At 41.5% G+C, this 14,289-nt stretch overlaps 1 protein-coding gene across 1 annotated transcript in view; it reads left to right on the plus strand.

Moving 5' to 3' along the window:
• The window catches only part of LOC124593801 (protein lin-54 homolog), a 276,607-nt gene that overhangs the window by 51,466 nt on the left and 210,852 nt on the right, over positions 1 to 14,289 (plus strand). Inside the window, exon 3 of the mRNA XM_047132149.1 lies at positions 12,965 to 13,213. Coding sequence (XP_046988105.1) covers positions 12,965 to 13,213 — 249 coding nt within the window. The remainder of the gene's footprint in view (positions 1 to 12,964; positions 13,214 to 14,289) is intronic.

Here is a 14,289-nt window from a genome sequence, read left to right on the forward strand (position 1 = left end):
TAGCTTTAGTAATTTCTCTGCACTTTCTTGATGCATAGAGCCTATGACTCGACTTCACTGACCACGGTTTCTTAACAGGACTAACACCTACTTCTGTAGTTGACTGATTCACGGTATTTAATTCTTCCTCTATTGATGCAAAATCGGCATCATCTGCACCATGGGAGGCCTCGAGGCCTCACTTTGTTCAGATACTATCATTGTTGTTATTCTGGCAAAACATTTATAACACAAACAGTCATCACCGGAAACATCTTCAGTTTGAAACAGAGTCTTCAAATGAGAACACTGATTCCCAACCTGAACAAAGTCTGTTTTTTTTTGTTTGTCTTACATATCACTCTTTTATGGATGTGCAAATAGTCGGCACACTTCTCTCCTGTGGCCCCAGTCAGAAGACATTTCGAACAGTCCTTTTCACAAAACACACTGCAACTGTGTCAACTGGCAAAATCCGCACAAAAACACAGAACTCACTGGATGGTCTCAGATTTCTTAGAAGACTCTTCAGTAAACAAATTAACATTGAACAACTACAATACAGAAACCTGCAATGAACAACCACGACAAACATTGTAATCATAAAGCAACTACCTTACAAATTAAAAAAAAAAAGAACTCTTACAAAATATCTAAAACTGTTACACAGTTGCAGCATTTAAAAAATTTTCCCGAAATTGGCATCTTCAAAATGGTGTTCGCGGTGTCATCTTTGGAGGCCTGTATCTTGGGGCAGCAATTTTTTAGGGGAGAAAACAAAAAAAATATGTGTTTCTTACTTACTCCTGAATTTTGACCTATGCTAAATTCAACAATATCGGAGAATATGAAGGTAACCCCACTGCCTGAAGTGATACAGATTATGCCACTCGTACATTTTGTTCATCTTACTCAAGCTCACAAACTACGACGCTATAACAATGGAACGTGCATCAATGTGTGTGGTGTGTTTTTTTTTTGCTGAAACACATTAAGATGATATACAAACAGCCTTCAGAAATGCAGCTGCCGACAGTGTTACAGAATTTTCAATGTGCAGGAAACACTTTTGTTATAGAAGTCGAGTAAACACGGTATGTGAATAAACTCTTAGGAATACATCCAATTTTCATCTACTCCAAACCACAGTCCTGCCAGAGTTCTCTAATACAAGATAATTTTATTTAAATATGATGCAGAAGTGTGTACTCACTAGTCACCACTCACCTGTATCGTTGTTTTTTTTTTTTTTTTTTTAAGAAACAAATTTCTAATTTTGAACTTAGCCTGTTATTAATTTTTCTGATCCGCCTGCTTATTTCTAGCATAGCGAAATAAAAGATTCATGTGTGTTTATCATGTTCTGAAAAGTATCTTAAATCGGCGAATCAGTAATGTTAGAAATAACAAAAGTGATAAAAAAAAAACATTACTTCGGTATTTCAGCAATTATATTATAAACAGTAATATTTATTTTATGTGATTTAGGTTGAATTACTCAGATGAACTTCATTTAGAGTTTGTTGTTAATAAGGATTTGTTAGTAAAATGCAAAAACTTACTAATATATGATTTTATTATGAAGCTACTTAACATTGTAAATTGTACACTTTAAACATGTAGCTGGATCTGCCTATACTTCATTCCTACGGTAACAATGGAAACGCACCTCGGACATCATTCTGCTGCTATGACAGAAGCTTGTGAAATATCACTGTACCTGTCACTGTTGTTTAAGGACATGAAAAACCTGTGTGTGACTGCCTTGAAAATGACCTGGTTCATTAAGGTTGACAAATAACTTGATGATTGTTGGATTTTAATTTGTGGGATGATAATCATAAACATAATGACAATCTGGATCCTCAGCAAATGAATCTATAGCGATAATTTGCTTATCCGTAGAACGTTTTTTTCCCTGAAAGTTTCAAGCGTAGATGCTTTTCCAACTTACTTTTATTTCTCAAACATTTCGCTGCTAATCTTCACTATAGTTTTCTGTTTGTGTTCAGAACTGTAGCATTTTTATCGATACATTATTAATGGAGAGCAGTGGGCCACCATTAAGTTTTTCAGTTTCAAAGTAGGCACATAATGCTGAAAAATGTTTCTCTTGTCTGACTTCATACAGCAGTCTCGTGACAAAGGGAATGATGAAGAAAAATATTTCCACTCATAGCTTTTTTTCTACTGACATTGTTCAGTATACAAATAAACGTAACAAAAAAAGCAATAGTAACTCTTGCAACATTAAAAATCACAACAAATAAAATCAGAGGGTGCAATGATCACTTGGGGCAGCAAGCTGGCTGAAACTCAAAACACAGTGCAAGCAGGAAATGTTTTGGTGATGGGTTGAAGGTTTGGCATCTTCAAGGGCTTGCTGTGACTGCAGGTCCTGTGGGTTTGGAGGAATGTGGTCCTTGCCTCTCGCATGGGCTCCTCCACTCTGTCTGCTCCCACTACTATTGTTGTAGCTGTCTGTTCTATAGTAATTTTGAGCAGACTAAAGCTGCATGTGAAAGCTAAACACTGTTTGCTTCCTCACCCACAACACTTGAGATGCAGATTGCACTAATCTACTTCATATTTGCTGGATTATTGTTGCCAGGCTTATGGCCTCGGCAGCACCTTTGGGAGGCACTTGACCTTACCCTGTGCCAGCTGCCCTGATCATTCCTCTTGTACTCTGCTTTCAATTATTTCTAGGTGTGGTTGCTTTTTTCTGTATGCTTCACCCCCAATTTACTTTCTTGGGAGAGCTCTTACCTACAGCACTCTGCTAGAAATTTGGGCACAGATCTGGGCATTGCAATGCTAGCTCCATCCGTAACAGATTGTGGATGAGCACTGCTTGCAAATGTTCTCTGTGCATATTCCCCTCATCTGTTTAAGCTGTGGAAAGCACCATTCTCCCTGCTCATCAAACTGCACTCTTTTCCAGAAAGGAAAGAAAATACCAAGAGTTCAAGACTCTGGACAAACTGTTACCAAAAGGCCAAGAATAAGTAAGAGCGGTTGCATCCAGCATGCCAAACGGTATCATATGCTACTGTTATGTCAACATCACCCCCTTGGATGAAGATACTCCCACTCATTACTCCACCTTCAATGGGCCCTCAGGGCCGCTCAACGGTACCTGCCTCCTGATGGTTGAAGGCTCCCCTCTGGTTGCTTCATCCTCACCTACTCTAGGATCAAAGGCTGCCCACTTACTAGGGACTTTGGTTCCCACCACCCAACTGGAGATGAATCACCTTCCTCTTGCTTCTCTATCTAAGAAGGGATTTCTAGGGACACTGTCTTCCACAGTTTCCACCAATCTACAGCCGGACACCAGCCAGGGCTTTGCAATCATCATCTTTAGGTGAAACTGATATAGAGAAGCCCTTGCAGTCATCAAAATCCTCTAACAAGGGAACCCCCCCATCGCACCCCCCTCAGATTTAGTTATAAGTTGGCACAGTGGATAGGCCTTGAAAAACTGAACACAGATCAATTGAGAAAACAGGAAGAAGTTGTGTGGAACTGTGAAAAAATAAGCAAAATATACAAACTGAGTAGTCAATGGGCCACATAAGCACCATAATGGACTATATGAGATTAGGAGCGCCGTGGTCCCGTGGTAGCGTGAGCAGCTGGAGAACGAGAGGTCCTTGGTTCAAGTCTTCCCTCGACTGAAAATATTACTTCCTTAATTTTTGCATAGTTATTATCTGTCCGTTCGTTCATTGACATATCTGTTCACTGTAATAAGTTTAGTGTCTGTGTTTTGCGACCGCATCGCAAAACCGTGCGATTAGTAGACGAAAGGACGTGCCTCTCCAATGGGAACAGAAAACATTTGTCGCAAGGTCATAGGTCAACCGATTCCTCCACAGGAAAAAACATCTGATATATTCTATACGACACTGGTGACGGCATGTGCGCCACATGACAGGAATATATTATCGACCCACCTGACTTGTACACTTGGCGAATGGGTAAAAAGATTCTTCTACCTTGCCCGATTTAGGTTTTCTTGTGGATGTGATAATCACTCCCAAAAAAGTGATGAAAACATGAGAGTTTGTCACATAAACTGAAAATAAAAAATTAAACTTTTCACTCGATGGAAGATTTGAACCTAGAACCTTTCGTTCCACAGCTGCTCATGTTACCACGAGACCACGGCGCTCCTGCGTTCCTATCGTCCTTTATGTTGCCTATCTTCCCTTGAACTACTCAGTTTGTATATTTTGCTTATTTTTTCACAGTTCCACACAACTTCTTCCTGTTTTCTCAATTGATCTGTGTTCAGTTTTTCAAGGCCTATCCACTGTGCCAACTTATAACTAAATCTGAGGGGGGTGCGATGGGGAGGTTCCCTTGTAAGTAGAGGAAAGACAGAAAAAGTCCTCCTGGAAGGTGGACATTCCAGTGGCCCCCACGCCACAAGATCCTGCCCATTCCACGCCTGTGACCGAGGCAGAGGTTCTGTGGTGGCCCATGAGGTCTCGGTGGCCTACGAGGCCTCAGTTCACACCACACAATGGAACCCCAAACCTATGGCTATTGATGCTACAACTCCTCAACCAGTGGCAGCTGGTGACCCTAAGGCATAACCTACCCTCTTAGTCACTTTGTGGCCTCTCTGTACATTGACAACATTATTCTCCAGTGGAATTACTGTGGTTTTTTCCACCATCTTGCTGAGCTACGACATCTTTCATGCACTTCACCTGCCTTCTGCATGGCACTTCAGGAGACTAGGTTTCCAGCAATGTAGACCCCAGCCCTTCATGGATACTGGGGATATTATAAGTATTGTGCTGTCTATGACAGGGTGTCAGATGGAGTTTACTCATATGTTCTAGACACACTATGTAGTGAACTTGTGCCTCGTAATACATCTTTGGAGACTGTGGCTGTTGGGGTAAGGAAGGGCATTTCAGGATATTACCATCTCCAATGTTTACCTCCCTCTCAACGGTCAAGTGTCTCGGAACATACGGTTTGCATTGGTTTCTCTCATTTCCCACCTTTCCTAATCTTGGGTAATTTCCATGCTTATAACCCTTTGTGGGGTAGAATTATGGTTACTGACTGCAGTATAGATTTTGAAAATGTATTGGCACAACTTGACCTAATGCCTCTTGAATACTGGCAGCCCCACACACTTCATTGTGGTGCACAGAACTTTCTCGGCCATTGACCTTTCCATTTGCAGCCCTTGTCTGCTCCTCTTCATCCACTGGAGAGTCCACGATGATCTATGTGGTAGTGACCTGATCTTCCTTCCCGTTCCTCAGTGTTACTACCCTGGTTGCCTGCCCAAATGGGCTCTCAACAATACCGACTGGGATACTTTAGCCTCTGTTGTCGACCTTGGCTCCCTGCCCTATGGAGATACTGATGAGGCAGGTCAGAATACAACTACAGCAATTCTTTCGGCAGTTGATTTAGCAATCCCCTTTTCCTTATGCCTGCCCTGACGGAATACAATACTTTGGTGGTCCTCACAAATCAAAGAGGCCATTTGAGATCATAGGTGGGCTGTCCAATGCCATATGTGGCACCCATCGATGGAGCACCTTACTGCCTTAAAGTGGCTCCATGCTCAGGTGTGCTGTGTAATAAAACAGTGGAAGCGAGGATGCTGGGAACGGTACGTTTTGCTCTTGGGACCATGTACCTCTCCTTTGCAGGTTTGGGCAAAGATAAGAAGTCTCTGTGGATACCAGACACCTGCTGGTGTACCTAGTATTACCTTGAATGGCACTATCTACACTGACCCAAATGCCGTTGCCTAAAGTTTTGCTCTGCACTACTCTCAAGCCTCAGTATGTGAGACTTGTCATCCTGCCTTTCATGCCCTAAATCTGTAGCTGGAGTGAAAGCAATTATCTTTCACTACACACCACCTGGAGCCATATAAGGCTCCATTCATTAAGTGGGAATTCCTAAGTGTCCTAGCCTATGCCTGATACAGCCCCAGGGCCAGACCGCATCCACAAACAAATGATCAAGCACCTATCGGGGGATTGTTAGCAACATATCTGTGCCACCTTTAACCACAACTGAATCAAAGGTGAGTCCCCATCACAATGGCGAGAAAACGTTATTGTCCCCGTACTGAAACTAAGTAAGCACCCTCCAGAGATGGACAGTTATCACTCAATAAGTCTCACTACTGTTCTCTGTAAGGTGCTTGAATGCACGGTCAGCTGGCAGCCCCATTGGCTCCTTGAATCTCAGTGTCTTCTCGCTCCATCCCAGGGTGGTTTTTGCCAAGGCCGTTCCACTAATGATAACCTGATTTACTTTTAGTCTGCCATCCGAACAGCTTTTGCCCAACATCAGCACCTAATAGCCATCTCCTTTGACCTGCAGAAGGCTTATGACACCACATCCTTTCTACCTTACACAAGTGGGGTCTCGGGGTTCTGCTCCCGATTTTCATCCAGGACTTTCTGTCGCACCATATGTTCCAGATGTGAATTGGTGCTTCCCACAGTACCACTCCCCCCCCCCCCCCCCCCCCCTCGCCCTATATCCAAGAGAATGTGGTCCTGCAGTGCTCTGTCCTGAGTGTCCCCCTCTTTCTAGTAGCTATCAATAGTGTAGCAGCAGCTGTGGGGTCCTCAATATCACGCTCCCTGTATGCTGATGACTTTTGCCCCTCTGGTGTGGGTGTCGCCAAACATCGACTGCAAGGCGCTCTACAAGAGGCACAGGCATGGGCCCTCACCCATGGCTTTTAATTTTTTGCTGCTGAGACACGCATTGTGCACTTCTGTTGATGCTGTACCGCTCAGCCACAACCAGAACTTTACCTCAACAACCAACTACTCAGTGTGGTGGAGACTTCTCACTTTTTAGGACTGGTCTTCGATTCTCATTTGACGTGGATTCCCCTCTGCACCAGATTAAGTGAAAGTGCTGATTGCAATGTTATACAGTTCGTTGCCTTAGTGACACCAGCTGGATTGTAGATCACACTACCCTTCTGCAGCTGTACAAAGCCTGATAGAATCCCACCGTGATTGTTGGAGTCTGGCATATGGTTCAGCATCACTCTCAGCGTTGTGGATACTGGATCTGATACACTGCTGCTGGGTTCGACTTCTGAGGATCAATATGGAGAAAAGTTCAAAGATACTCGGGCATCATACCAAGTCCACTGCTTACTCCCATGGAGGGTGCCACTGCCACCATGGGCATGTCACGTGGGCCAGTCCTCTGATCAGACAGTTCCTGTAAATATTGTTGCCTCGCACTTGTCTGGCAGTTCTCACTGTTCTCTGAAGCTTTCGATATGCAATGATTGCCTTGGCTTTTAAGATTTATGTATTTATTTATTTGGATTGCTTCCTGGACTGTTGGTGCATTCTTAAAACTACTTCCACTTTGCTTCAGGCTGGCCATTCACTACGTGAACTCTGTTCTCCTCGACCACAGCAAACACCTGTTTGTTACAGCAGTCTCTCCCTTGGTGCCAGAACAAGTGATCATACGCTGTGTTCCGCCTATGCTGAGCAGAATAGAAAAGTTTACTCTCTGTTTTGAGTTTTGCTTTCATCATAATTCAAGCATTTTTCATTGCACTCATTAGTACTATCACTCATTCTGTGATCATTCACTTTCACCCGTTAGATAATCATGTCTGACTTTTCACCAATTAATAATATCTGATTGCCATTAATCTTTTTATCACATTGATGATGCACAGTTTCCAGAGCTCTAACTTGTCTGAGAGACTGATGTTTGGAAGAGCCCGGAAAAATCTCATTTTTGTCTCGGTAGGTGAAATGGTTTGTTTACTGACGTGTCGTGCAGTGTTGCTGACTGGGTGCAGCTGAGTATGGGAACTGCTTCCCTACTCCCTCATTCTTACTGCTTCTCCCCTTCCTACCATTTTCCTCAGCTTGCAGTCACAACTGCCACCACTTCTTGCCACTAGCCTAGCAGCTGCCAGTGAGAGGCAGGGTGGTGTGAGGAGTGGTTTGTTTGGATCTGCTTCTCAGAGACTATAGACACAGTGACCGGAGACTGCAGTCATGTGTGCATGAGTTGTGTCTGAGTGATAGTGTGAATGTGTGTGTGCACTTTCATTTTCTGACAAAAGCTATGGCTGAAAATTTAGTTGTGAGAGTGTGATTTTCTTGTCTTGTCTGTGTGTCTGTGGCTCAGCAATCATCTTTACGGTGAGTTGCTACCTATCCTCATTATTATTGATTCACGACAAAAGATGTTGATGTTAGTACTTAAGATTTTTGCTCACATGAGGAAACGCCATTGCTTGCAGTTTTTTTTTTTAGATATTTCTTTGTTTACACTATTGTTTCTTGTACCATGGGTGGAAAGACAGATTGTCAACTTACACCTTAACTTACCCCCGAGATCTCAAAATTTTTCAGGGAAAATGCTGAAACTTGTCTGGAAATCAGGGAAATACCAGGGAATTTTACTTGGGGAAACTTGGGGCAACCCTGTTACATTTGTTGTCGTGTTTCTTCAAAGTTGCCAACTGCATGTCTTTTTTTGCAGATACTTCTGCCATGCTATTCTCTTTGTATACAACCATTTCAGAATATTTCATTTAAATAAATTATAGCAGATGTATCTCATTTTACTGTAGCTCAGTTTGAATTTTCCAATTACGGAAATTGGTTCAGTCATCTTGTAATCTCTTTCCAAGACATTACCAACTCCGTTTAACAGCTCTTCCATGTCTTTTGCCTTCTGTGACAGAATTATAATATCATTGGCAAACCTCAAGGTTTTTTCGTTCCTTCCCTTACCTTAAATTCTTGTTCTTCATTCTCCGTGGTTTCCTTGAATACTTGCTCAGTGTACAGATTGATCATCATCAGAGTGAGGCTACAACCCTGTGTCACTACCTTCGCAATTAATGCTTCCCTTTCATGTACTTTGACTTATAATTGCAGTCTAGTTTGTGTACAAATTGTAAACAACATTTCACTCCCTGTGTTTTGCACCTGCTACCTTCAAAATATTTGAGTGTATGACAGTCACCATTGTCAGAAGCATTCTCTAAATGTACAAATGCTATAAATGTAGTTTCGCCTTTCTATAATCTCTCCTAAGGTAAGTCATAGGGTCAGTATCGCCTCAGGTATTTCTGCATGTGTATGGAACACAAACTTATCTTCTCTAAGGTTAGTTTCTACGGGCATTCTGCAACCATGATTTATTAACCCTATGGTTCAGTGATATTTGTGTATGTCAGCAGCTGCCTTTTTAGGCATTGGAGTTATTACATTCGCCTTGAAATCTGAAGTTACTTCTTTCATCTCATGTGTCTTGCATGTCAGATGGAATAGTTTTGTCATATCTGGCTTTCCCAAGGATCTCAATAGTTCTGAGGTCATGTCATTTATTCCAGGGGCTTTGTTTTTATTTACATTGTGTATATATTCCTTTCACCCTTCTGTTGTTTACTTAGCAGTGGCTTGTCACCTGAGCTCCTGATATTCATACAGGTACTCTACTTCTCTGCAATGGTCTCCTCAATTTTTCTATAGGTTGGCCTACCATTCCTCTAGTTATGCGTGCTTCTGCACTTGCATGTGGCCGATAGCCCTTCCTGCTTATCTATTTTGAATTTACTTCATTTCATTTTTTAGATGTCTCTGTTCCTTTTCAGCTGCATCATTTGTTGCATTTTTATATTGTCTCCTTTTGTCAATTAAATTCTATATTCCTATGCTACCCAAGGCTTTTTAATAGGCTTTATGTTTTTACCTATTTGATATTCTGCAGTGTTCACTATTTCATCTCTCAAATCTACCAGTCTGTTTTGTATTAATTTCCCCCATTTTCAGTCAAATGCTGCCTCTGAAAGTTTCAACAGCCTCTGGTATTTTCAGTTTATTCAGGACCAATCTCCTTAATTCCCAACCTCCTTGTGATCTCTTCGGTTTTAATCTGTATTCTATAGCCTATAAATTATGGGCAGTGTAGTATAGTTCTATCTGCCACTGGATATAGTTCTATCTGCCACTGGATTTGTTTCGCAACTTAAATCTCATTTGCATAACTCTTAAACCAAATGTTAGCAGTCGTTAAATTATACTCTGTGCAAAGTTCTTCAAGCTGGCTTCCTCTTTCATTCCTTTCCCCCCAGTCTGCATCCTACATTTTTTCCTTCTCCTTCTCTCCCTATTAATGAATTTCAGTCCCCCATCACAATTAAACTCTCCTCCCTTAACTATCTGAGTAATTTCCTTCATTTCATTATACACTGTTTCACTCTCTTCATCATTTGTGGAGCTAGATGGCATACAAACTTCTGCTTTTGTGGTGGACGTTGACCTTTTGGCAGTTTTGGCTACGATGATACATTCACTATGCTATTCAAAGTAAGTTCCTTGTATGATTACTTTCTTATTCATTATTAGCACTTTCTGTTTAATTTTCTGTTGGCAACACTGTATTGAGCTGGCCAGAAGTGCAACCACTTCACTGATACCCACTGTATTTAACATATCCATTTTCTATTTTAAATTCTATAACCGATCTACATGATTGAGGGATTTAACATTCCACACTCAAACCTATAGAATGCCAGTTTTGTTTTTCCAGATGAGGACCTCATCCTGATTAGTGCCCACCTGGAGATATGTATGGGGGAATATTTTTACCTCCAAAATATTTTAACCAAGAGGCTCCTTTCATCATTTAATCATGCAGTATAGCTACATACCCTCAAGAAAATTAATGGCTGCAGTTTCACCTTGCTTTCAGCTCTCTGCAGTACCAGCAGGAGTCCACATAGGCTAATATTACATGGTCATGTTTGTAAATTATCCAAACTACAGTCAGTGAAAAGGCTGCTGCTCCTTTTCAGGATCATGGGTTACTGTGGCCTCTCAGTTGTGGTTCCAAAGTATGGCTGTCTTTATCATTAGACATGCAGACTACTGCACAATGGCAAGATCCATGGTTCACAAAACATTCTATAGTTTTAGGTAGTATTAATATGTAGGTGGGTGAGTGTATGCTTTCCCGGCGTATACAGCTGGTGAAGAGTTCTCGGGCTTCCAGCCGGGTGGCGGTGTCTTCAAACAGCGACGTTTCAACGAGTGACATACTCATCATCTTCTGGCGAAGTGCCGAGACTTTGCGGATGCCGGGCCCTTTATACCTGCGGTGTGCCCCCCACCACCTGGCCGCGGGAGGCTGGGTCCAGAGGAGCCGGCGGGCGAGGTGGAGGGGGAAGCGGGTGCGCCGTTCGTGTCTCCGTCAGAGCATTCTGATTGCGTCTCGTGAGCTGGACGGTTCTTGTTGCGTTCCTGGCGTATTGCGGCTAATGCTGGATTCCAGGCCGCGCTCAGTTGATAGCCTTCGTCCCTGTTCACAAGGTTCTCGTGGACCCGTATTTCTATTGATTCTTTAATGACGCTTTCCCAATAGCTCCCGGCTCGGCATAGCACCCTGGTGTTTTCGAAGTCAAAGGTGTGGTTTTCTTTGATGCTATGTTCAGCTATAGCAGATTTCTCTATCTGTCCAAGTCGAACATGCCTGATGTGTTCCTCGCACCTTTTTGAGATGCAGCGCTGCGTTTGACCAATGTACTGCAGCGCCACCCGGCTGGAAGCCCGAGAACTCTTCACCAGATCTAGGTGGGTGTATGAACGGTAAGAATCAGGTTCTCGAACTTGTTCTAAAATGTTTGCACGTTTGCAATGACAGATCTCATACATAGACAAATTAGTAATTTGTTACATTTCCTATTTGTTTGCTAATGCCAAAGTTAATGGTACCATGGATTAATTTGTTTAAAAAGTATGTTTTATGTACATAAGAACATGTCTGAACAATAATGTTTGATATTCGTTGCTTATTGTATAGTACACATCTCTGGAGATGGTTGGTTGTCCCTTGCCCATTGGTGTAGACACACAGCAGAGTTGTGCTTAAGGTCAAACTAAAATGATTTCTCATACATAACTTCTGCTTTGTTGGATTTTGCTGCTCGCAGTGTCGATAATGTGAAACAGAAACATACTTGCTGGTGCTCAGCGTAATAATTTTGTTGATGTGCGTTATCATTTGTAAATGAACATTATGTACCCACTTGCGAGAATGAATTGTTAATATCGTGTAAGCTGACTTGTTTCACATGATTAATATAACAGAAGTGATACAGAGTACATGAAAACCTGAGTGTTAGCCACCCCAACACTTAATATAACCAGGAGCTTCCTCTCAACCTAACAAAAAATATCAGACTACCATGTGTCCACTCCTAAACAGAAATAATCTCATCATTAGAGACAGAAAGTGAGAATGGATATGTCAAGAAGCGCTCAAAATTTTCAGACCTTTTCTCACAAGGGATCCCATATGAGACTTTAGAGAGAATGAGCATGGTTGTTGCACAGTAGTTAGCTGACATACCTGAAACTGGTCATTTTAATGATGTGAAGAGGCAAGAAGTGTAGTGATTGAATCTCTCAGGATGTTTTGTGTGATTCTCAAGAATCTGACTTTTCTCAAGACTTTCAGGTAAGAGAAATTTCCATTCCTACTCACATCCTTTCTGTCTAACAAGATTCCCCTCTGCCACTCACAGTGAAGTGCAGAATTACACTCTTACAATTATATTTCTTGAATAGTTGTGTATTATGTAGCCAGGCAATATTATCAGTGTAAGTTTAGTTCTGAGTGAGTATATGAACCTAGACTACTGGCAATATATATTGTTACTCAAAAGAAAATTATTGCTATGCTGAGCGTTGTGCATACAATTTGTAAATAAGAAATTAACATTTCAGAAATTTTCAGTAAGTGTTCACAATACATATCGGTAGTTGTCCTATAACAGCTATTGTGAGCATGCAGCCTAACTATAAAGAAAAAGTTAGTCAAGTAATTATTGCCTGTACATGTAGCTTTTTGAATACTGAGTCATTTGATTTCTTGTTTTGTGAACCTGTGTATAATGACTGCTAATTTTATTTATTTGTATATTTTAAAGGTATTTGCAAAAGTAATTATAACAGGGAACCAACAAAACCAGCAAGGACAACCAGTAATGTTAACAACATCTCAAGCTGAAGGACTGACTACTGGACAGCCACTCAAAATAGTTACTAGTACAGGACAAAGTAGTACATCTACACTATTGGCAAGCCCAACTAAAGCTATTACATTAGCTCAGGCACAGCAGATGGGGCTGATACAACCTACAAGAATTCATTCTGTGGCTCCAAGTTCTCCCAGTAAGGTGAGAAAAAACACTGCTGTTCTTCTGTTTCAGTGGTTTTAATTGTATTTGGATTTAATAAATACAAAACATTAAGTATTCAAATGTTACTGGTATTCTGTTATTTGTCCCCCCTCATCTCTCTCTCTCTCTCTCTCTCTCTCTCTCTCTCTCTCTCTCTCTCTCTCTCTCTCTCTCTCTCTCTCGTAGTGAATGTGGAAAGATTTTTCCGCAGGAAATTGGTGAGGAAAGGTCAAGACATGGGCAAACAGGTACTTCACAACAGCAAATATTGCTAAGGGAAGTTCTCAAATAGTGGCACTAATGAAAATAAATTTGTAAAGGAAGAAGACCAGCTTTCACAACAGGCTACTAATGGAAACAGATTGGCTTAAAGAGTTCATTAAGGGACAAAAGGGGAGGAAATATGGAGGAAATAAATTCATAAAAAAAAGATGCTAGCATAAAAAAGGGGATGGGCATGAATGAGGCAGAGGAACAGTTGTTTGATCAAAGCACGATTATGGATATCAGATAAATTCGTATAGATCCACCTGAAGTCAATTGCAGCAGGACATAATATCACATCAGTGGTAAAAGGCTAAAGATTAACTGTTTGCACTGATGTCATTAAAATATGAGGTATGCAGAGCACTAATTATCAGTCCTCCTAACTTCCTTCTCCAAACGACCTCCCTCAGTCTCATCTCCTTTTTTCTCTCACCATAGAGCACATCCATTGTAGTGCATAGTGGCATCTCAGTCAGATATTTCCTGCGAGTGTAGGGCATACACTCAATGTTGCATCTTTACGGTCATATTTCTGCTTAGAAAACTCTAAACTTCACATGTAATGCACTCTGCACTAATTGCTCTTGTCTTCCACGCATTTTGCACTCACCATAGCTGGTTATTGTAGTATTGTATCTGGACCCAGGAATGGTCAGTATCTGTGATTTTTGGGGAATTGTGCTCAGTCTTGTTGCATATTGGAGTGGAACCTGACAATGTGGCATGAGCAGTGCACCAATTAAAGCACCATATGTAACAGATATTGTCGTAGATGAGAGATGGTGAAGAGGGAATGGAACACAGTA

The sequence above is a fragment of the Schistocerca americana genome, chromosome 2, assembly GCF_021461395.2.
Source record: "Schistocerca americana isolate TAMUIC-IGC-003095 chromosome 2, iqSchAmer2.1, whole genome shotgun sequence".
Taxonomy (NCBI): Eukaryota; Metazoa; Arthropoda; class Insecta; order Orthoptera; family Acrididae; genus Schistocerca; species Schistocerca americana.